This window comes from Heloderma suspectum, chromosome 1 (genome assembly GCF_057233095.1).
Source record: "Heloderma suspectum isolate Gila_16-S chromosome 1, 16-S_ref, whole genome shotgun sequence".
Classification (NCBI taxonomy): domain Eukaryota; kingdom Metazoa; phylum Chordata; class Lepidosauria; order Squamata; family Helodermatidae; genus Heloderma; species Heloderma suspectum.
The window spans coordinates 138,710,984-138,736,109 of record NC_139458.1 but is presented as its reverse complement, the minus strand read 5'-3'; the positions used below and the strand labels follow the sequence as shown (position 1 = coordinate 138,736,109).

Genomic DNA, 25,126 nt, shown 5'->3' with positions numbered 1-25,126 from the left:
CAGTCCCAGCTTCTGCCAACCTAGCAGTTCGAAAGCAAGAAATTGCAAGTAGATAAATAGGTACCGCTTTGGCGGGAAAGGTAACAGCGTTCCGTGCACCTTGGTGTTCAGTCATGCCAGCCACATGACCACGGAAGTGTCTTCAGACAGCGCTGGCTCTTCGGCTTAGAAATGGAGATGAGCACCATACCCTAGAGTCGGACATGACTGGTTGGGGACACCTTTACCTTTTTTTACCTTAAATACTCAGCCGGACCACAGTCAGCAGCATAACCCCCCCAGCACAAGAACTAACTGGACAGCCATTTTTTACTACTTGATCAACGGTATTTTGTTTTGATTTCTGTAAGTGAGACACACACACACACACACACACACACACACAAATAAGGACACTAATCATATAGATTTCAAAATATTTTAGAGTCTATAATTCCACAATGTACATTAGGATTCAAAAGGAATCCCAGAAACTGGGATATTCCTAGATGGGAAATGCATTTAGATGAGGCAGGTTTAAAAAAATGAATACTTTTGTTTCAATAGGATAGATATGTACATGTTTGCATTTCCCATTTGTTATTCTGCTTGAATAAAGAATATTTGATTGTTAAAAGCTGTTTTCCCATTTGCAGCATTTGCCAACATTTTAAAACTTCAGCAAAAGTTTTAAATTAAAAAAGGATTCCAAAATCTGAAAATTAAGTTTTAAAAAATTATTAGGATATAAAAATATAATAGGAGACAGATTTGAAACTTTTTGGTCTAGTATCTTGCTGAGTCCCTTGGCTGATAAGAACAGAGAATGCTTCCAAAGAAAAGAAGAAGCAGAAGCAGAAGAAGAGAGGCATTTCCATACATAAACTATTTCCCAATAGATAAGATTCCACAGTATCAGAGGAAAGAGCTCAGAGCATTTTTGCTGCACGGTTTAATACACTAAACTGGTGAATAAACACAAGGAGATTATGGCCAAGATGCAGTTTGGACCCAACCCCTTAAAAGGGAGCCCGCCTCATTACAAGTATGGTAAGTTTTACCCACTTCTCTTTAGATTACCTGCAAAAGAAAGGTGCTGTACACATGCCCTAACATGCTTGGAGAAACCAGCTCCCAGCAAATTGTGGGGAACAGAAATTCAACATGAGGGATTATACAATACAGAACTGGAAGACCAAGAAGACACTGCTGCTAAACCACCCATGTAAAAAAGAAGAATACAGTTCACAGTACTTTGCGCGACAGGAAACCAGTAGGAGGGTTTTAAGGGAGGGGAAAATAAGAAAGGGGAGCACAGTTTTATATCTCTTCTCAGTGAGTCTCATGAGGTGCATTTCATCTATAGGAAGATTGGGGGGGGGGGGGCATAGCAGGCCCAGAGTCTTCTGTCCATGGTGCCAGCCCTAGTGCTGGATATTAAAAGTGCACATTTCTAGGTTAGTGATATAATTTCTTCCCATGGAAGGTACAGAGCAACTGGGAGCTGCTAAGAGTGGTAGTGTCTCCAGGTGTCTGCTGGCTGGAAGAATGAAGCCAGGCCTGTGGGTGATAAACTTTCAGAGACAGGAGTCCTGACTCGTGAGATGGGGCTGGTTGGAAACACCACCAGCCACCTGCAGAAGGGAGGCCAGATATAAATTAATCTGTCAGATTTGACATGCAGCATGATCCTATCCGCATTTCCTTGGAAATAAGCCCCACTGATTTTATGGAACTTTGTCCACAGAACCTTGCTAAACATTGCAGGATTTGGTTAGAAGTTGTAGAAACTCTTTTGAAGCTCAGGTGAGCAAACTATCCACGCAATACCTACTCAAAAGTAAGTCCCTTTAAGTTCAATGAAACTTTCTTCCAGGTAAGTATACATAGGAGTGCACCCTGTGTTCCAGAATGGAATGCAGTACTTTTTCCCTCCTAGGACAACTGGTCACCCCTTACAGAACTCAATACTGCCCCCCCTTTCCTGCTGCTGCTGTATTCTTGGAATACCACATCATGTTAAGGCACATACATGTGCACAGTATCCCTGTGCCTGAAAGAAGCCCCATTTTCTTGTTGCACAGATGGGGAGCAGAGGCATGGGGAAGCCAAGTTAAAAAATACTCAAGGGCAACAGATGCAGCAAACCCCTAGTAGCCAATACAAACCACACCGCATTTTGAGATACAAAGCAAAGGGGATGGCTCTAATTGTTTCTAGGGAATTTAGCTTAACTGTTCACTGCAAGAAATCCCTTATTAAAAGAGGCTGAGTGACAGCCCAGCAGAGGACAAGGGAAGGAAGGGAAGAAAGTCAGAATGTGATATAGAGTTTTGTGATATATATTTTTTAATAGGACAAAATAGCATTAGAAACAGAAGACCATAGAAGAGATGAAAAATAGGATGAAAGATATATAAAAAGAAGCTCATTGTATCCAAAGTCCTTCATGGCTGCCTGCTGATAGCCAACATTTACCCATGAAGCAGAGTCTCCTGGCTGTCGGGACACTGTTTCTCCCGCTGTGACTCCACTCCTTTCCCCAGATGGTTCTGGCTATGGCCAGAGGAATAACTAGCTGACTTGTCTCCACCAGCTCCTGCCAAAGGGCCAGTGGTGCAGCAAAGGACGGCAGCACAAGCCTGTCGGAAGCGGGGGTCAAAGAAGGCGTAGAGGAACGGATTAAGGCAGCTGTTGATATAAGCCAAGCAGCTGCAGTAGGGGTGAAGATTGCTAAGGAAGGCGTGGACGCCGCAAGACAAGGGCATCACCTCCCAGTCCATCAGCATATAGATGGTCTTCACCAGATGGAAGGGCAGCCAACATGCAGCAAAGGTGGCCACCAGGACAATGATAATGGTCAGCAGGCGCTTCCGCTTCCTCAGTCCTTCACTGCGCTCCTTTCGGAAGTGGCCAGCAATGGTTCGGGCAATAAAGAAGTAGCAGGTCAGCATGATGGCAAATGGGACCACGAAGCCCATAAGGGTGGAGGACAAGCCTAGCCCTGCTTCCCAAGCCGCCTCTGTCTCATTGGTTGCCACACTCGAGTAATCCATGTAACAGGTCACTCTGTCGGACTCACTGAGTACTTCAGTCCTCCGGAAGATCATGGCAGGCAAGGCCAGAAGGGCTGCCAAAGCCCAGAGAGCAATTGTCACTAGAAGTCCGCTCGCCTTTGGCCTCAGCTTGGCATTTGCTATGGGGCGGACAATGGCCAAGTAGCGGTCAAAGCTGAGCCCTGTGAGGCAGAAGACGCTGGCATACATGTTGACGAAGACCAGGTAGCTGCTGAGTTTGCAGGCAAAAGAGCCAAAGGACCAGTGGTAGTCCAGGATGACGTAGGTAGCCCACAGTGGCAAGGTGACCACAAAGGTCAGGTCAGCCACTGCCAGATTGGCAATAAATGTATCCGCTGACCGCCGTTTCTCCTGGCCTCCCCGGAAAATGGTCCACAGCACTAGGCCATTGCCAGTGGTACCGAGGAAGAAAACGAGCAAGTAGATGGAGGGAATGAGGATCTGGGAGGAGCTCCATTCGCCATAGTCACATTCGTCGATGGCCAAGTGGTTGGAAGTATCATTGTAGAACTCCATGCCTGCTAGAGGAGGAACAGGAGGATGAGAATGTGTCTTGGACAAGAAGAGATTCTCCTCTGATCCTGTATAATCTTTCACTGATGTGGATCCACCTTGAGTTCCTCCCTTGCTGCAGGAAAAAAAATCCTCCCAGCTTCTCAGCTCATTTGTGTCTCTCCTTTTGCTCCTTCTTTTCAGAGCTTTAGGCAGATCTGACCAGTGCCATGCTCAGTCTATGTGTCATTCCTCTCTCTCTCTCTCTCTCTCTCTCTGTCTGTCTGATGCACACAAACACACACGCTCAGATGTAGCAGTTCCTTCCTTTTGACTCCTCTTAAAATCTGTAAGCCCCAGCCCCCTTTCCCACCCCTCCCCCTTGCTTTCACTCAACATCCTTATGTGAATTGGATGAATTGACCCCTGCGGTGCTGGGCAGCTCCATCTGTCATTTGTACCCACCCACTTATACTCTCACCCTAAGCTCCCCAGAGAAAGAAAAGGAATGCAGCTTAAACCAACCAGAGATACTTGGCGAGGGGAGGGGAGGGGAGGGCACAGGAGGAATAATCACAGTGCCACAGTCCACGGATGCCTTGCTAACCTGATCAGTCTTGTCTAGTGTGTCTGTCAGTTTCATCATGAGCCTCTTTCAGTTGCAGAAGCACTGCGACCTGAGCAAAAGATTTCCCAAAGCAAAAAAGCATCAGCCAGAAATCACTTCTGCTGAGACACCCTGCTCTAGCACAATAATCATCTATATTGTATTCATTTTGAGCCATTGATTCATGCAAACAGATGTGAGGGGTCAAAAATGTCATAGATGCAATGCAAGACCAATCTGAATTTTAAATATGTTCTGCTCAGAACCTAAGACAAGGTTCCCAAAAGTGTTGTGGGGGTGGCAGGGGGAGGATTGGGAAGAAAAGGGGGCAAAGGGAGAGAGAGATTGAAGATGCTGCTCTGAACAAACCTCTCTGGAACAAAGGGGGACTGGAGAAGTCCCACTGCAGAGTGCTTTGACTGATGGGTTTCAAAGTTTCATATAGGAGAGGGGGGCCCAGACTAAACTGATTTGCCTATTCTGTACTTCAGAATTCAATAATGGCATTGTTTCTTTACACCAAAACTCCTTTAATAAAACATTGAGACAAACCTGAATTAGAAAGGGAATCCTACAATCCAGATCATAAAAAACAAACAAAACATACATAATATGTCAGAATTGGTTCTAGCTGACCTGGGCAGCAATCACCAGCTGCTCAAATTCCCTAACACCAGTTCAACCTTAGACACTTCATACAGCAAATGTGTTTGTTGCGTGGATGCCCACAGCAGACAAAAACCACGGATGATAACTAAGAAATCCACAATGCAGCTTGAAACTGCATTTTAAAACTTTCAGCTGGATACCTACCAATAAAATTGTATATTCGCTGAGGCACAAAAGAAATGACTTTCTCTAGAGTCTGGTAACTCACTTTCTAGTCTGGAACTGCAACTTCAGGAAAAGATACTTGTAGGACTACAAACCTCTTTAAATGACAGTGTCCTCATACTTAGGGCAAAAACCAAAGATGACCCAAGTGTCCATTTGAAAAAAATGGACACCTTACAGGGAAACTAATGTAAGTTTCAGGGAAACTACAGGCACTCTTACAGGGAAACTAATGTAAATACAAAAGTTTTTGGAGAGCCCCCACCTGGCCCCCAGAGCCCCAGGGTCCCCTGCCCCTTTCTTTTCACCCTTGACCTCCTCCCCCTTCCTTGACCACTGTCCAATCACCCCTCAGGGCCCCTCCTTACCTTCCTGACCCCAGGGCCCACCGTAGAACTTGTGTATTCCCTCTGAGGGAGTGGCCATTACATATATTTTCCCATTTTGAGGCTACAAGATTTTCCATAGGGAGGGCTGTGTTCCCTTCACGTACTCGGCTGCTGCCCCTGAACATACTGAGTCATTCTAAGGTGGCATTTTTGAGCTCACGTGTCCTTGGACAGTCTTTTCCCCACCCAACAGCCTTAGCAAATGAGTGCCTTGGGAGGTAGGGCACAGCCTCACACCACGGGGTATATGAGGTCCGTTCTCTTTGGCAGAGACTGCACAGAGCCATCACTGTTAATGCTCTGGGCCTTCTTTTTGGTTAGCCATGGAATGCTGTGGAGACATAACCCTGGAGGTTTTGCAGTGGGACATTTTAACAGAGCTCTTTTTAGTGTGTGTGTGTCTCTGGGGGGGGGGGCAGGCAGGCAACCAAATAATGGCTAGAAGAACAGATGGTGAACAGATAGTTATCATATCAGATAACTATCAATAGGCAGGCACCATGAAGGGTGGAATGCAGTGCCAGCTCCAGGCTTTTGAGGGCCTTGGGCAAGACACCCTCAATGCCCCCCCTCCCTCCGTGAATCTCCCTTCTCACCACCATTGTCACCAGCTGCTCTTGCTGCTGCTCCTCCTCTTTCTCATCACGGCTACCACTTACTTGCTGGACAGGCAGAGAGCCGGGGAGCAAGCAGGCCATAGCATCTCCTGCTCCTCCTTCTCACCACCACTGTTGTCTGGGCCAGAGTGAGAGGCAGGGGATCAAGCAGGTTGTAATGAAGAAGAGCAGGAACAATTTCAGGGGGCTCATGTCAGTGGCCACCTGCTAGGGTGTGGGCCCTTGGCAGATGCCTACCCTCGAAGCTGGCCCTGGTGGAATGGGTGAGGCTGGAAGAATGCGTCATAAACCCAGGCTAGAGCTACAGCCAGTCTAACATTAAAGTTATCAGTACCACACACCTTTGAAGTGTGGGTTAGAGGTTCAAATAGCTGTCTCCAGGGCAGTTGGATCAGACCAAAGGTGTATCTAGTCCGTTATTCAGTTCTCACACTGGCCAACCAGAAGTCTACAGTCCGGACATGAGTGCAATAGCACCCTCCCATTCATGTTCCCCAGCAACGATTGAGAGGCATAGCGCCTTCAATACTGGAGGTAGCATATAGTTACCACGGCGAGCAGCCATTGAGAGCCTTCTCCTCCATAAATTTATCTAAACTCCTTTCAAAGCCATCCAAATTGGTGGCCGTCACCACAACTTGTAGTAGCAAATGCCATAGTTTAAGTATGCACTGTGTGAAGAACTCCTTCCTTTTATCTGTCCTGAATCTCCCACCATTCAGCTTCATGGGATGATCCTGGGTTCTAGTATGTGAGAGAGAAAACTGTCTCCCTGTCCACTTACTCCACACCATGCATACTTGCACACACCTCTATCATGTCTCCCCTCAAATTCAAATGACAGGATGGTTCTGCTGCAGGGCACTAGTGGGATCAGTATGACTCATCAGTTCTCCCTGTGGCAAAGGGAGCATCTCCGAAAAAATACAAACGCTGTCCTTTCTGCCATGTGGTAGATATTGTCTCCAAATCCAAGGGATACCTGACAAGATTGTGCAGTGACAGCCTCCGAGGGGAAGCCCTCCTTTGCTAGGCTACAGTAATTAAGAGTCACCAAATATAGGAACAGCCTTATTGGCCTAGCCACTCATTACGGCTTCTGCTGCAAAAGTGAAATGGGTTCTTCTGTTTCGTTCACATGGCCTTGCTCATGCTGGCTTAGGTCTTAAAGGGACCAACTACAACAGGTGCAACTTTGTTTGATCTGACTACTCTATTTAGCTATCTCCTCTTTGTGCTGTGCTGGGCTGCCTGATAAGTACTGACAACTATTCCGGTCATCACCCACTCTCCTGTGTTTATAACTGTCATGGCTGTAATGGACATTCAGCTTTGGCCAAAGTGACTCCATTTTAAGTTAGGAGTTATAATAAGATATAGAACCAGTCAGCAAGGCAGAATACTTAGGAAAGGCTTTGTTTGGTGCAGAGGTGAAGAAAAACAGGATGTAGTTTGTGGGGTTCTGTAGCTTCCTATAGAGCATGCGGTTAAGCTAGTATCTTCCTGTCAGTTGTCGTAACCATATGAATTTACATCTAGACTCATAGAACAGAACAGAACAGAACAGAACAGAACGGTTGGAAGGATCCTACAAGACCATCAAGTCCAATCCCCTGCTCAATGCAAGAAGCCTTATTCCCAGGCAATCTCCCATCTAAGTACTAACCAGGTCTGACGCTGCTTAGCTTCCAAGATCAGGTGAGATCAGGCAATCCAGCCCTTTGCTAGGCTTTAAGCAAAAGGTGTAACACATTATTGCTTTATATGAGAAACTGCAATTATGAATAGCAAATATGGGAGGGGGAAGCACGGAGGAATGTGGTTTGGCATAAGTTGTTTAGCACCATCTGTATCAGAAGGCTGGAAATTCTATTCTGCGTCACTCAGATGTTTGGAGTGACCCATTGTGGTGTTTCATTACTCCATCCTGAACAAAGCTTTTTGCGAGTGCAGATAGTATTAGTGTGGTCCTTGAAAGTCCAGCTAAGCCACTGACCATGACATAACACAGGGCCTTGCCTGCTCCAGTACCATCAGTATAACAGATTATGAGCCAACACACTGGGGACCCTCGGTCTTGTGGGGCTGTTGGGAAAGTTGCTCCCTCCCAGCACCCTTGGTGCTATGCAAACCTGGGGGAAAGGTAGGGGTAGGGGTGTGTGTGTGTGTGTGTGTTTCAAAAATGCAGACAAGTTAACAGCCCATACAGAGGCAGTCATCAGAAGAATAAACAGGGGAAACCCCAACTTATTTTTAGCATGAACCAAAGCCTGCAATCTTATGCACCCTAACCTGGGAGTAAATCAATAGAACATGGTGGGCCAGGGAGACTTTTCATATACCAGCTATCTTTTGACAGGCACAGGCAAGTGCACACACACACACCGCACCCTTGCTATTGGTCAACAAAAGATACTATCAGTTTCTTTGAAGTACCTAGAGTAGTGGCACCGCTAGCCACCCACCTGGCTCACTGATGGGTTTTTATCTGCTTTCCCAAGAACGTCTGGCTTATTGGACTAGAAACTGGCTTCTGTGCTGACCATAATGGCAGTTCTGCTGGCCATGTGGGGCTTTGGTGTTTGATCCGACTACTCTTTTTAGCTATCTCCTCTTTGTGCTGTGCTGGCCTGCCTGATAAGTACTGATAAGCGTTCCGGTCATTACCCATTCTCCTGTGTTTATAACACAGGGCATTGCCTGCTCTGATACTATCAGTATAACAGAACAGCTCCTATTTAGGCCAGCTTACTGTAGATGCTCCATAAGCATATCAGTTATAGACTAAGATTTATTATGAGTGAATTCCTTTGTTTCTTTTGTGGTTTTGATTTATTATTATGTACACTCTTCTTTTTGTTGCCTTTATTTTGTATTTTGAAATGAAATAAAATTTCATGATAAAAAATAACAGAACAGCTCTAAGCCATTGAGGCCTGAGCCTTCCCCCCTGAAATGTTGGATGTCTCCATTGGTTAAGACAGCAGCAAACTAGGAAAGAGGCTGACTCTGATCAAGTTAAGTATGCCCAGAATGGCTCCACTATCTCAAATATGTTTTGCCTTCCTCCAAGGACCTCAGGCCAGCATAATGGCTCCCTACCTTTCATCTACACAACCCTGTGAGGCAGCTTAAGCTGAGAGAGAGCACGACAGGCCCAAAGCCACCTAGTGTGCTTCCTAGCTGTGTGGAGATTTGAACCCAGATCTCCACAGTCCAACATGCTAACCTCTATATCACACTGGTGCTCACACTGTGTGGTAGAGTGGCTAACATGTCATTTGTCCTTCCTCCCATAGGGAGGACATTTGCTTAGGTGTACAACTGGGGGAACAAAAACAAGACTATCTGTCTTGGCCAAGGATGTTATTTGCCCCAAATCACACAAGAAATCTGTTGCTGAGACAAAATCAGGCCTACAATATTGATATACCAGGCCAGCCTTTGATGACCATCAAATGATCGAGTACCACTCTTGCTTTGGAGAAAATGTGTTCTGGAACCTTTTGCCTGTAGCCACAGTCAGACAATGCCTTTATTAGGACCAATCAATATGTCACAAAATAGGGAGCAAGCTTTAGAGTTCTCCAGAACTCATCAGGCTTGATTTCAAACAAAGCCGGGGGAGGTGGGTTCAGAGAGAATGAAAGCTGGCTTGGCGTTGAAGCCACACGGTTTGCCCTGGTCACAGTCTTAAGATGGAGTATAGGAGCATCTCTACACCAGCCTAATATCCCGCAATTAAACCGGGGCTTTCTGCTTCTGTTTTAAATGCAGGATCATGATGGTCTCCCTTTACACGTGCTTCCTTTCCCCCCTCCTTTCCCCCCTTATCTGAGTCTTCCATATGTTAGCTGCTAGATGGCGCTGTGGTCTGCCTCCCCTTATTGGAAGTTTTCCTCTTTTCACGAGGGAACTCAAGCACTGTAATTTGATAGCTCATTATCGCCAATCTTTTTTAAAAATGGAATGTCATTTAATGCGGGAGATGTCCTGGAGGTAAACGACATCATCTGAAGGACCTGCAAACTTCAATGAGTAACCAATCTCAATAGCAGGATAAAAGCTGATATTGAGCTGGAGAAGCCCTAGGAAGTGGTTGCAGTGCAGATTTCACTGGATTAGGCTCTCCTAGGTTTTAGGTAGGTTTCAGGTTACACCTAGGGATGCTGGGACAAAGACACACACAGTGTCTGATTTGATTCTCAGTCTCCTTGTTAGATTAGATAGGGAACAGAAGAGAAACATAGCAGTTTTTATATTAGCAAAGCTGAAGGTTAACTTAATGTGGTGTAATATTAATAGGTAACCCATCTCCATTTTGCCTTCTCATATCAAAGAACAAGTGTGATGTTGTGGATACCATTGGGTGGGATTTCTCAGTTCCCAATTAGAATAATAATTTGCATTTATGTAGTGCAAAGGTGGGCAACTTGTGACCCTCCCAATATTTTGACCTACAACTTCCATTGCCCTTCACTATTTGGCTATGCTAGCTAGGGCTGATGGGGACTATCTCGAGGGCCACCAGTTGCCCACCTCTGATGTAGTGCTTCCAAGTGTATGGGTGATAGCCTCTGCTTATTGGCTTGCCTAAGGGTACATGTTGTTGTTGATGATGATGATGATGATATTTCTATACTGCCCCATAGCTGAAGCTCTCTAGGCAATTTACAAAAATTCATAAAAAATACACCAGCATTACAAAAGATATAACTTAATAAAACAGTCTAAAAAATGTAACACAAAAAATTAAAACAATATCAACAGCTAAAAACAATTTAAGTAAAAAAAATATTTTCCCTAATCAACCTGCTCAAAACAGCAGACACAGATGCCCCATCATATGCCATTAAATGCCTGAGAGTAGAGGGCAGTCTTTACCTGGCACCAAAAAGATGACAGTATCAGTGCCAAGCAGGCCCCAGTGGAGAGCTCATTCCACAGTTGGGGGGGGCCATCACTGAAAAGGCCCTCTCCCTTGTTGCCACCTTCCGAGCCTCTCTTGGAGGTGGTGCTCAGAGGAAGGCCTCAGATGTTGATCGTAGTGTCCTGGTATGTTCAGGTCGGTAGAGGCATTCCATCAGGTACTGAGGTCCCAAGCTGCGTAAGGCTTTATAGGTTAAAACCAGCACCTTGAATTAGGCTTGGAAACATACAAACAGCCAATGCAAGCAGGCCAGAATTGGTCTTGTATGCTCAGACCTTCTGGTCCCAGTTATTAATCTGGCTACCATATTTTGCACATGCTGCAGTTTCTAAACAGTCTTCAAGGACAGCGCTGCATAGAGTGCAGCACAGTAATCTAACTTGGAGATTACTAGAGCATAGATTACTGAAACCAGGTTATCCCTGTCCAGATAGAGGCTCAGCTGGGCCACCAGCTGAAGCTGGTAGAAGGCACTCTGTGTCACTGAGGCCACCTGAGCCCCAAGTGACAGAGATGGCTCCAGCTTGCAAGCTGCTCCTTCAGGTGGAGTGCAACCCCATCCAGAACAGGTTGAGCACCCTCTATCCCATCAGAAGAACCACCCACTAACAGCATCTCAGTCTTGTCTGGATTGAGCTTCAGTTTATTAGCCCTCATCCAGTCCATTGTCACAGCCAGACACTGATTTAGCACTTCCACAGCCTCACGTCATGAGGATAAAAAGGAGAAATAGAGGTGCGTGTCATCAGCATACTGATGACAGCGCACTCCAAAACTCCAGATTGGAGTAATGAGTTAATGGCAATGATGACATTTGAATTAGGGATTTCCTGATTCACTGCCAACTCTTCAAGCCCCTACAGTGCTACACTAGCCATTAGATCACTATGTGGCCTTGGGCATTGCTGTTTCACCCTAACTTACATTACAAGATCGCTACAGCAATAAAATGAGACAAAGGTATATTTCCCTGGTTTGTGGTGGGAAAGAAATCTTAAGCAGTATCTCCCCACCTGCTGCAGACATTGACTAGCATGCAAACACTTTTGAGTCTATCTCTTGAGAAGAAATTCATTTTTCTCCCTCACCTCACGCTTTGGTGTTGTCAAGATGCTGAGGGTGCCTTGAAACTTGAACTAACAAGAAACAGTTTTCCCCCTGTAACAGATTTTCCCCAGCTGTACAGCAAGCTATTTATAATATAGACTAAACACAGTAAAGTTCACTGGATGTTGACTGTGTTATAGTCCAGAGATGGGAAAGGCATGGCCCTCCAGATGTTGTTGGGCTCCAGATAGGGATGTCAGAGAATTTCTCCATGAATCTCCGGGAGGCCGAATGCCAGCACATCCAGCCCCCCGAAATTCGTGGAGAAATGGTCTGCCATCCCCCCGCCACCCCCCCGGGACAGGACTTACCTTGTGTGAATGTCCCTGGCGGCGGCGGCTCCGGCAGCGGTTCGGCGGCGGCCGGTCTTCTGACCGGCTGCCGCCGCCGCCCTTTCCAAGTAAAAAAAAAAAACGTGATAGGCTACATAAAGATTTATGTAGCCTATCACGGCTGACTGCAGGGACGCAAATGGCGGCAGCTACGGCCGCTGCCATTTGCGTCCCGGCAGGACAGGAGGATTCACGGCCGGAGGGACGAGGCGCCTCTCCCCCGGCCAGAATTTCGGGGGGGAGGGATGGGGCGCCTCCCCCCCGGCCAGAATTTGGGGGGGAGGGACGGGGCACCTCCCCCCCACCGTGAATCATGCTTCGGGTTCAGGTAAGGGACTTTCGTACATCCCTAGAGATGTTGCAATATCTCAATGCCGCTAAGGGTAATCTCACACAACACCCAATTTCCATGAAGGAGATTGTGAGACTCTCACATATAGTTTATCACATGGAATGAATGCATGCATCTACACGTACACCCAATTTTGGGTGTGTAGGAGTTGCAATTTAGGTGATGCAATGCTCAATATCAAATTTTACATATACACACACACACACACCAGCAACTCACTGAAAGTCTTGTATACACAAGCACTTCCAAAAGAAGCAGCATATAGATCATTATAGGGCAGCCTGCTTCTTCATGCATCACAAAAGCGGATAAGGCAGAGGAAAGAAATAGTTGTTCAGCTATTAAATAAGGATGGCAAAACAATAACAGATGACAAAGAAAAGGCAGAGGTGCTCATTCCCACTTTGGCTCAGTCTTCTCCCGAAAGAGGGTCTATGACCCCCCTGGCAAAGGCGAAGTACAGGCTGAAGGGGCAGGATTGCAGCTTGAGATCGATAGGCATATGGTCAAGAAACACCTAATTACTTTGAATGAGTTCAAATCTCCAGGCCAGATGAACTGCATCCTAGGGTAATAAAGGAACTGGCAGAAGAACTCCCAGAACCGCTGTCTATTCTCTTTGAGAAATCATGGAGGACGGGGGAAGTGCCAGATGACTGGAGGAGGACTAATGTTGTCCCTATCTTCAAAAAGGGTAAAAAGGAGGAACCTGGGAACTACAGACCAATCAGTCTGACATCCATCCATGGGAAAATTCTGGAGCAGATGATAAAGCAATCCATCTGGAAGCACATTGAGAACAATGCAGTGATTATTCGAAGCCAACATGGATTTGTCAAGAACAAATCCTGCCAGACAAATCTGATCTCATTTTTTGATCAAGTAACCTCCCTTGTGGACCGTGGGTATGCTGTAGACATCATATACCTCGACTTCAGCAAAGCTTTCGACAAAATGCCCCATGATATCCTGATGAGCAAACTAGCTCAAAGTGGGCTAGATGAAACAACGATCCGGTGGATCCACAGTTGGCTACAGAATCGGACTCAAAGAGTGCTTATCAATGGGACCTTCTCAAACTGGGGAGAGGTAACGAGTGGGGTACCGCAGAACTCAGTCCTGGGCCCAGTGCTCTTCAACATTTTTATTAATGACTTGGATGAGGAGGTGCAGGGAATGCTCATCAAATTTGCAGTTGACACCAAATTGGGCAGGATAGCTAATACTTTGGAAGACAGAAACAAAATTCAAAGTGATCTGGATAGACTGGAGCGCTGGGCAGAAAACAACAGAATGAAATTGAATAGGGATAAATGCCAAGTTCTGCACCCAGGAAAAAGAAACCAAATGCAGAGGTACAAGATGGGGGATACCTGGCTCAACAACACTACAAGTGAGAAAGATCTTGGAATTGTTGTTGATCACAAGCTGAATATGAGCCAACAATGTGATGTGGCTGCAAAAAAGGCAAATGCTATTTTGGGCTGCATTAATAGAAGCATAGCTTCCAAATCCCGGGAAGTACTAGTTCCCCTCTACTCAGCACTGGTTAGGCCTCATCTGGAGTACTGTGTCCAGTTCTGGGCACCACACTTTAAGAAGGATGCAGACAAACTGGGGACGGTTCAGAGGAGGGCAACAAAGATGATCAGGGGACTGGAAACAAAGCCCTATGAAGAGAGACTGAAAGAACTGGGCATGTTTAGCCTTGAGAAGAGAAGACTGAGAGGAGATATGATAGCACTCTTCAAATACTTGAAAGGTTGTCACAGAGAGGAAGGCCAGGATCTCGTCTTGATCATCCCAGAGTGCAAGACACAGAATAATGGGCTCAAGTTACAGGAAGCCAGATTCCGGCTGAACATCAGGAAAAACCTATTGACTGTTACAGCAATACGACAATGGAACCAATTACCCAGGGAGGTGGTGGGCTCTCCCACACTGGAGGCATTCAAGACGAGGCTGGACAGCCATCTGTCAGGAATGCTCTGACTTGGGATTCCTGCATGGAGCAGGGGGTTGGACACGATGGCCTTGTAGGCCCCTTCCAACCCTACTATTCTATTATTCTATACTGTAATGAATTTGTTAGTCTTGAAGGTGCCGCAACACCCTTTGTTGTTTTTGCTACAGACTAACATGGCTATTCATTTGGAAATTGCTTCTTCATGGAGGCTGCTCATGGGGAGTACTTTTAGCCCAGTGCACTGGCTCCATGCCGCGTAAGTACATAAAAGACAGCTGGATCAGAGCAAAGACCCATCAAGCCCAGCATCTGGTTCCCCTTAGTGACCACCTAAATCCCTCTTGGAAGGCAGTGAGCAGAACATGAGGGCAACAACCATCTCCTGTTCTCCCTCCCACCCCAAGCAACTGGTATTCAGAGGCAACCTGCCTGTGAAGCTGGAGGCATGATGTAGACATGACTAGTAGCCAGTGATCAACCTATCCTGTTATTTGTCTCATCCCTTTTTAATGCCATCTAAGCTAGTGATTATCCTCAGATCTTCAAGCAGCAAATCCCATAAATTGTGTTTGAAGTACAATTCAAGATGCATATTTTGTCCTTGGAAGTCCTAAATAGCTAGGGCTCTACATCAGAGGTGGGGAAAGTGTGGTTCTCCAGATGCCGTTGGACTGCAACTCCCAGCCCTAACCAGCATGACCAATGGTCAGGGATGATGGGAGTTGGAGTCTAGCAATATCTGAAGCACCACATGTTCCCTATCCCGGCTCTACATAGAGATGCCCATCTGTGTTATCTTCCATCATCACAGTCCTCAAAGTTAAGAGAAAAAGAGGAGAGATGACATGTTCCAAATGTTTCTCTAATTGACTTCATACAGACCAATAGACAGTCCAGACCTCTGAAATGCAGAGGCAGAGGCTGGTCTGGGCATGTCTTGGGAATAAAGGAGGCTGAAGGGAGAATTGAGCAGGTGCTAACAATCCCATCCTATTTTTAAAAAGTTTAAAGATGTGTCATCACTCTGTCTGACACTTGAGCTGTGACTACAGTTCCTGCACCAGAAACAAGATTATTTTAATGAGAGATCTACAAAGAGGGTCTTTCACCTCTAAATTGCTCCTTCAAGGTTGTGGGCAACTGTCCACAGAGCTAGGTAGAAGAGCCATTTGATCAGCAAACAGCATTTCTGTCAAGGTGCCAAGAATGACAGAAATTCCCTGAGTCACTGCCATTTTACAATCTATACACATTCCAATAGAACTTTTCTCTGTATCTTGTAGTTCAAGTTCCTGAACTCCAACATTTTTATTTCAAAGGCAGTAGAACTTCAGATAAACAATAACAAAACATTGCGAATTATATTTATATGGTGCTTTGAATGTTCACAGACCTTACATACATTTGAAAAATCCTTATAACAGCCCTGCAACGTATCTCCATATCTTTGTCCCACACAAATGAAAAAAAGCAGCCCAGGGAGGATGATTTTGAGCTGAAAAATGACCAGAATGAAAAGGGTTAAGTAGCAAATATCTCCATCCACCTCTTCTGCACCCCAACTTGCAGTGTGCCCAGACTGCTTTTGGCTGCTGCTTCTTAAAAAAGGGGGTCACAGAATTCTATACAATGTCCAGTGACTTCCACTTAGGGGAGTCATGCTTCAGTCCTATGCCCACTTACCTGGGCATAAGTCCCATTGAATGGCTGAGTAGACATGTACAGGGTTAGACTTACTGTGAGCCTCTGCACTTACTCTCAAATGCCTGAGTATCTTTTAAGTGAAGCTGGTGGATGGGGACAGGAGATTTTTGAAAAACAAGAAGGGAAAGCCTGAAGATACTTCACTATTACTATTTAATATGGGTCTAGCATCAACACTAGATGCTAGATGTTAGCTAACCTTGGAAAAGCAAGGTGTATGTTAACTTACCAACTTCAGCCAGATCTAGTCTATAAACTGTGTTTCAAAGCACACCCAGGAAGGAAAAAATGTGTGTGTGAGGGGGATTTCTCATATTGACGTATTCCTAAATAGCCCAGAGAAAGGGAAAGAGGAGACAGACGCACAGTGAAAGGGAGGCAGAGATGAGTATTCAATGAAGGACTTCAGAGACTGGCATCTTTAGCCTCTCCCACTTCCTTTGATTCCAAGCTATCCAATCTCTGGCATTCATGGTTATCCATTCATGCCCAGCACAATGACCTTGTTACATAATATGCACAACTCTACCCAAGAAATTGAATCAGTCTTCCTCAGAACTGGGAGACTTACCAGAGAGGAGGAGGTGAGAAGCCATCACACCTGAAAACTTCAGGGCTTGAATAGTCTAGAGCAGGGGTAGGCAATCCAGAGTCCTCCAGACTGTTTGGACTACAACTCTCATAACATGTGTTTTTATTCTGTTATCCTATTTGCATTGTTTGCTGCTCCAGAAATCTGTCTGGATGTGTAGTATACAAATGTTGTAAATAAATACAATTATTCTCAATTATTGACCATAATGGAGTGTAGTCCAAGATATCTGGACGGTGTCAGGTTGCCTACCCCAGGGCTAAAAAGAAGTGCAAAGGAGGAATTGTCTTCAAAAAAAGGTTTGCCTTTCACAAAAATCCCCCCTACACTCTTTTCCCATCTTTGGTTTCTTACAGCTTGATCCTGTACTCTCTGCTAAGCACCGTTGCAGTAATTTATCTCCATTTCTGTGGTTGTCTTTCTGAGCAGTGGACAATAGGATAGTGAGTTGATAAGCTTATACTGGCACAAGCAGAGGTACCATGGCAGCCATTTTAGTTGGGGCCACTTCCTTCCCAGTGGAATGAGGAGAATGCTGAGAGCCTATGAGTAAGGAGAACAGTCGCCCATTATCCATGGGAAACAGGATGACAGGGAGCTCCCTCTGGAATAGTTTTCATCTAATTGCACCCTACGACATTAAGGAGCCATTAAGGAGCGTGCAGAATGAGGTGAAGGAGGATACAGTCCAAGTTACATAAGGAAATGAGGCAAGTGCTGGGGAAGAGCACTGCCGAGTGCTGGGGAAGTTTAGCAAGGCAAAGGTAATCGGTGATTTTTCTAAAACGGATCCGGCCCCCCAAATTACTGGAAGGGTGTTAAGGAGATGTGGGAGAGATCCCTAAATGACAGGCCTGCTATTCAGCTGGAAATGGGTCAGGATCTTTTCTATTGAGATGTGTAGAAAAGCCATGCGGATCTCACTCAAAAGAACCTGGCAATCACCTCCTTATTTCTGTCACTTTTTATTTAGCACTGCAAGTGTGTCTTGACGGAGGAAAGATACGCCTGACAGAGATTGTGTGGGGGAAGGAAATGGTATGGAGACAGGAAGGCCGGAAAGGAAGAAATAGGTGCTGGCCCAGCCTAATGTAAGCAAAATATTTATAGCTTGCATGACTGTAACAATGAGGGGATGTAAGCAGCAGAGAATCCCTTGCTTAGATATAAAGCAACCCAAGAAGAGAGTAAGTGGATTTCATGTATCTCCTTCCACCCAGGGCTCAGTGATCAGGCATTCCTCCAAACACGAATCATGCCCCCACCACATCACCCTTTGCAGGATTTTCCACGGGTCAATATAATGCAAATATCTTCTAGGCACAACAGATTGAATGGGAAACGAAAGTCAATTGGCCAATAGCCTTGCTGTGGTGAGGGGAGCAGGGAATGATATGCGCTCCCCAGCACCATCAAAAAGGGAAGCCAGTGGAACTTGAGAAAGCACTCATCCCTACATTGCCAACTGCAATTCCCTGGCTTTCCACAGCGCAGCCTCTAATGTTAAAAGCAAACAGGGTCGTAAGAGGGCATCGGCCAGGGGCAGGGCTTGCTGCTTGTCACCAGCTATCTTGCACACAATAACCATTAAAGGTTTGTGACACCCATGCAAGCATAACTCTACACAGCAATCGTAGTAGAAATGAATGTGCTAGCTGGAGTCATTGCATTTTCCTAGGACACATATTTTATAGTCTCCATGCTAGGAAAATGCCATATGCCTGCAACTGAAGTGCAACTTGAAGAGGAGGCTTGTTTATTCAGTTCAATTGATCAAACTGATAAATAACTAGCTGCCTTCCAACACCCAGGCTACAGTAATTTTTTGTGGGCTAACAGCTTGTGGTCCATTGTATCTACAACACAAATTTAATGAAACGATGGCTCCCTCAAACAAAGCGTGGCTGGCCACTCTACCACAAACTATAATTATATAACTTCTATGGCCTTTCAGTTCATTTATGGTAGTGTCTTTATATAGATATGTAGAGTGTATGTGCTGCATTTCTTATGCTCTGAAGCTGCTCTAAGAGCCCTATGGGCAGCAGCATGTCAGGGTGGAGACTGAGCCCATAGAGCCCCAGAGCAGTTCTGATTCTGAGGAGGAACAGCAATCCGTGGGACAGGAGCTCGCTCATCTCTCACAAGCACAGCAGCTGGCAGAGATTCCTCCTGCCAGCATTCCTGAGAGAGATAGTGACACTGGCAGTGAGAGAGAGTGCGGGAGGGGAGCTTGCTGGACGCTTGGCGCAGACGCAGGGAGCGGCGACAGATGGGAGGGCGCCAAAAGGAGGCGCTCCACTTGTTTGGCGCTCAAACAATGGTCGCATCCCGAGGACCCAAGGGAAAGAGGGAGGATCTCTCCCTAGCCCATAAGTTCAGAGTCTTCCCGTGGTTCTCCTTCAAACGGGGACCAACTGCCTTACCTGGAGCTTAGGCTACTCTGTTATCTATCCCCAGTGCAGTTCCTTGCTCAGTCGCTAGTGATTAGTATCTGTAAGAGTCATAAAGGAATAAAGGAATAAAGCCTTGGAAAGAATCCTCATCGTCTGTGTCCTGAGTTGGCTATTGGAGAGGACTGTAAGAGGCAACTAGGGTGCTCCTGACACAGCATATACTTATTGCTGGCCTGCTGCAAACACTATCAGTTCACACTTTACATTTCCAGTGATGAGACCAGCATTGCAAGTAGCCTCTATACTTAAATAAATCATGACCCCATGTGGGCAAGTGTGTCACATCTTCCTATACTGCCCCTATAACCGCAGTCTCTGATCCGGAGACCCTGGCGGTACTTGAGCATAAATCCTAAATGAAAATGCAACACTAGAGATTAGGTGAAATTAATTCATGACACTGAAGAGAAAAAAGAGAACTACGACACCTGAAGCGCTGCAGCACTTTTCAAAGTGCTCCATGAAGGCAAGAAATGGCAATTCCAGAAATGTTGAGATCATATCAGTGGCATCTGAGAACAAGAATTGTAAAATTTTGTGAGGATTTGTGAAGTTATGGGTTGTGTGGTGATGGGTGGAGGAGGCTGGAATTACACTATTGAAGGTTTTCAGGACCAGAATGATGTCCTTGCTTCAGTTTCAAATCACCTTATATCTCTTTAGCATAGGGATGTTGAACCTCTTTCAGCCTGAGGACCTAATTCTATTTTGGAGAAACTCTTGAGGGCCTCAGTCCAGCGGTGGGCAGGGCCAAACTACAAAAAATGCCCACAAATGTTCATTTAAAGCTCTTCCTGCCAGTAACTAAGCCTTCAGAGAGACATGAGAGCCTTTTAGCATTAGGCAGAATCTGCACAAAAACTGGGAAACAAGGGAGAGGGGATGTGGCCATGTGGGGAACCCTAGAGGGCCAGATTTGGACACCAGGTGAAGCAGATTTGGTGTAAACCCCGGGCCTCAGGTTTTGCACCCCTGCTTCAGCAAATACAATATGCCAGCTTTCCCCCCCTGGTGCCCTCCAGATGTATTGGACAACTCCCAGCATTCCTCACCATTGGCCATGCTGGCTGGGGCTGATGAGAGTTGAATGCCAAAACATCTGGAGGTCACCAGGTTGGGGAAGGCTACAAGATGCATGTCTTCCTTAGCTTTCCACCAATTCCTCAGTTCACCTTAGAATTCCACAGAGCAAAATTCATCAGCTCTCAAGCTAAGCCACTGACCAAGACTTCTGTTTCTACTAGGTCTCTAACAAAAGGGACCCTGTTTTTGCAGTTCCAGCCCTCTGTATCCATACGGGGGGTGAATCTGCAGTGTGGGTTCAACAAGTGGCACTGGGGTCTTGTGGCACACCTAGATAGCAGCAGGTGGGCTAAAAAGCTTGGCTATGGCACAGCATCAGTCCTGTACTCCTGTCTGCCTATTCAAACACTCTGCACCTTTGTCTGCTGCACAACACAGTAGAGTTTGGGGGCTACAGACTGCAGTATATATGTACTTAACTGCCTCCCTATCTCATACACCTGATCTGATTTATGACACACTTGCCCAAAGTTTGGCCACCACTGATCTAAGTAGCCAACAAAAGTTCACATTTTAACTGCAAGATACAAAAAGGTCGGGGACTCTCTAAAGATGCTTCCAAACCAGTGGCTTCTAGTACTACTCAGTCATTGTTCTTCTGCTGTAAGCTATGTGTGGAATTACAACCGACTTGCCTCTCTTCAGGGGGTATAACACTTTTCCCCTAACATTAGTGGGCATGATAAAGCCTTGTGGACAAGGGAAGGCCAATGCATTTCAGCATGCCATTTTTAAGCCTTTTCCCAGTCTATTTTGAACCATGTTTTAAATCTAAAACTTTAAATTTCACTGCTATTGAATAGATTTCTATTTTTTTCATTAAAATAAATTTAACAAAAAGACAACAACCAAGCATGATGATGAAATGGCACTGACCAGAGTGTGATTTTCACATTTGCTCTAAAATGCCTGTTCATTTAAGTACTACTATTCAAATATCTCAATAACTAAAATATCGATTTCAATTATCAGCTTCATGAAAAGAAGCGTTGTGTTTATATTAGACCTAAACATGTCATTTGACAGTTAACCAATGTGCAAAATCGCAGCATATTTTCATTTAGTCAAGTCTGTTCAAAAGTTGATAGGGGGAAGAAAGAAAATCTGGCCTAATTTGGAGAGTTTAAAACCTTTTTCAAGCCATACTGGAAAGTTTTGAGCAAATTAAAACTTCACACCCTTTAAAAAAAATCCTTGTAACTACGTCCATAAGTGGGATACTGAAAAATATATAGGAATCTGAATGATTGCAAACAAATTTGAGTTGGAAACAGTTGCTTGACTTCTTCCAAAAACAATTTCCTTCAATAATAGAGGTGTGGAATGATCCACATATTCCCTCCAGCCATGTAATCTGGCAGAGCAAGGGTAGAGAACCTGTGGTGCTCCAATGTTATTAGAGTACAACTCCCATTATCTCTGGCCATGATGGCTGGGGTTCATGGGAATTTGAGTCTCACATCTGGAGAGCCACCAGTTTCCCATCCCCGGCTTTATTTGCACTTCAGTTTAATACCGGAACATTGCCACTTTGATTTCTAGTGCAAGGTATATAATATTTCACCGCAGATTCAAATGTGACCATGCTTGGATAGAGCTATACCACTCTACGTCCAGAAAGAGAAACGGTTGGTGGAAACTTTCAATTTAAAACCAAAACTTCAGGCTGTTGTGATTAGTCTTTTTCTCTCTCTGTGGTAGAATGCCTTTTACTCTCACCATTTCCTACTGCTGTTGCTTCTCCTGCCAGTCTGCAGCATCTAAGAGCAGAACAAGGCTTGTTTGCTGCTGGTTTAGCAAGTGCCACAGTGGCCTCTGGTGGCTGAAAGTGGTAGTTTCAGGCAAACCCTGCAACCGAAAGGAGGGAAGCTGGAGAAATTCGAGACGGACTAAAATGAGCTCGGATTTCTAAGAATCTGACCCGCGGAATCCGCTGCGGAGTGACCCCCTTAGTCCGTGGACTTTGGGATGTGTCCTTTCCTTTCCCAAAATTTATGCATATACATTCATAGAAAAATATGCTGCGGAAACATTGAATGGAATGGAGGACAATACGCTAAATGTTACATACCAAGGTAAATTATGTAAATACTTAAGTAAATACTTACATAATTATTTAGATATTTTTTCCGCATGACAAAAAAAATATTCGCATCCGTCTATGGGTGGATGGCAGAACCAAAGGCACCTGACAATCTGTGAAACACAGACGGAGTGGATTTTACGCCCTCCATACATCCCTACCGAAAGGTATGTGACATGGCGTATCTAAGAAGTCAATGAAATATTGCTGTACAGCTTTTGAAAATGGGATCACGTTGTGGGCACTTGAGTTAAATGAAGGTATGTAGGATCAAAATGTATCTCCCTACTATACTATAAATCCTATGCCCAAGAGAGGGAGCAGAATTAAATTGCTAACCTACAACTCTGAGGGTCTAAGTTCAATACTCCACTCCAGTTGTTAAACTGGCTGATTTGGGGGCAGAGTGGGCACTAGTACTACTCATAAACCAGAAGAAAGCCACAGGAACCCTGCTTACATTGACCCATGCTAACAGGAGTGGCTAGCATTCCAGCCATCTCTTCTCATTGCCTGCAGATCTCACCTACGTCCTCTGAAGCACAGCAGTACCAAGATGGGTGTGCCACTTCAAAGCTCAAGAGTGGCTGTGTGTGTGCACATGGCTGCAATCTAGAAGTCTGAACATGTGCGCACAATTACATTTTAAGGTCTAGGGGCATACACTTGCGTATTAGGGACATGCTTCCTTATGACACTGTAACTGCATTAAATGTCTCAAGAACCTGTGCTCTAAGATTACTGTGGAATACCTTGTACTTGCAGTATATAGGATCAGGAGATGCATCAAAGGGCCAGTTAGGGAAGAAAGTGAGGATGCATACAAATGTACATTTAAAAAATGAATGAGGACACACAAGTTTTTCCTCCTACAGAGCAAGGCTAGCTTCCCCTGCTCCGCAATGCCTCCAACACATGTACTTACCATCAGTTCCATGGCTGATTTAGCCATCACTCTTGCCCTTCTTATCGTGCTTTAGATAAGCCACCTGAAAACATTTTTCAAAGGACTGCTTGTACATTTAGGTAATCAAGAGTCCATTCATTACTTCATTTTCTGGGGGGCAGGAGGGAGAGAGCCAAACCGTTATATTTTTTAACCCTGCAAAAGTCCTCTGGTGAGGGTAGAATCCTTATCACCAGGCAGCAGCCAATCAGTACTCTGCACAGTCGGCAAGCAGTATGAACAGCCAGCTTCTGCTGCAAACTAGCAGAATCATTTTCCCCAACCTCAGTCCTAGAGAGGATTTGATGCATACGGTGGAGACCTATAACAAAACATTGCAATGCAGAGTGTTCCTGTTCAGTGTTCCAACCAGCCATGCCCTCTTTCAGTATACTCAGTTCTAATCCCCCCTCCCCAGCGTCAGTCAGCATTCTATACACAGTCCTCATTTGAGTTTGTCCCCTCCCCAGTTAGAGTTATTTTCTAACGTTTGTGTTGTTGTTGTTTTAACTTCCGGAACCTCTGGGTTCCCTCAATCCTGCCAATACCTCCCACTTCTGCATGTGTTTTGACTGCATAAAGGATCCACGCTCAGAGAATGAGTTTGCTATTGGTATATAGGATATGACGATATGAATGTGGTGAATGTGCTTTCAGAATACACCAATTATTCTTTTTATGTGCATCTGCATTGCCAAGAAGTTGAGTTTGGTTCCTGCCCAGATGTAACATTATCTTCCTGTTGATTCATAGTGAAAGCTAATTAGTAAACCAGATTAAGTATTCTCATATTTACATTCATTCTAAATTCCTAAAAGGTGTAAATCAACCAGTAGAAAAACCTGAAAATCAGTTTTAAGAACAGAAAAACTACAAAGAACAACAGCGTACTGTTTTGCCCACTTAAAAGCAAAACGTATTCCTCCTTCAGCAGCATTTCATTATAATCCTTTCTGTCTGCCCATCTCAGGAGTCTGTTGCTAAGTAACAAGATTTGGCTCTGGATACAAATCAGAGGATTGCACACAAGCACACGATAGCCACATTGACTCCATAACCATAAAACCTTTATTTGTTTCAAGTGACCGAAGGGGAAAAAATTCATTCCTCTTTTGTCTGAAATGCATTATATGGCAGCAGAGAGAGCAAAAGCCTCACCTCTTTGTCTTCCCTCCCCTACCTTGGGGTGAAAGAAAAGGGCCAGAACCAAGCTCCTTGACTGATTACAAAAAAATAAAGAGACTTTATAAAACTGTATGTGGTATAAGAAGGGAAAATAAAAGGAGGAGGAAACAGACAGGACAGCGGCAGAGAGAAATCTGACCGCTATATGCATGAGTGAGTGAATGTGATACAAAGTGCATAAATGTGCCTCAGCCTCCCTCTCCCCCCCCCCACTTCCCCCAATCCCTCAGAGTTGTTAGACAGGGACTCTGGCTCCAAACCCACCATGCTTCCTCCCACCCGTGAATAGCTCACTGGAACGTCTGCTGTCAAGGCGCCAGTAACAGGAGAGCAACATCTGCAACAAAAAAAAGAGTATGAGAGGAATTACAAAGGTAGGCAGAGTTGTTTGCTGT

The 25,126-nt window shown here is 45.2% G+C and overlaps 1 protein-coding gene across 2 annotated transcripts; it reads right to left on the bottom strand.

Moving 5' to 3' along the window:
- Window positions 1-411: 411 nt before the first annotated feature.
- On the bottom strand, window positions 412-25,068 carry APLNR (apelin receptor). 2 transcript variants are annotated; one of them, XM_084803662.1, is made up of 2 exons: window positions 24,996-25,068; window positions 412-3,574 (listed from the first exon to the last, which is right to left on the bottom strand). In XM_084803662.1, exons 1-2 carry the CDS (start codon window positions 25,066-25,068, stop codon window positions 2,454-2,456), a joined length of 1,194 nt encoding a protein of 397 aa, XP_084659788.1. In that variant the 3' UTR covers window positions 412-2,453. The 2 variants fall into 2 exon arrangements, with proteins under 2 accessions (XP_084659788.1, XP_084659799.1); XM_084803673.1 differs by lacking the exon at window positions 24,996-25,068 and adding an exon at window positions 4,156-4,181 and having other exon boundaries at window positions 412-3,577.
- Between the last annotated feature and the right edge of the window lie 58 nt (window positions 25,069-25,126).

Coding starts and splice junctions, on each gene's coding strand:
- APLNR (XM_084803662.1), bottom strand. CDS start 25,068: ATGTTGCTCTCCTGTTACTGGCGCCTTGACAGCAGACGTTCCAGTGAG. Junction 3,575..24,995: donor CACGGGTGGGAGGAAGCATG/GTGGGTTTGGAG, acceptor CTCCTCTAGCAG/GCATGGAGTTCTACAATGAT.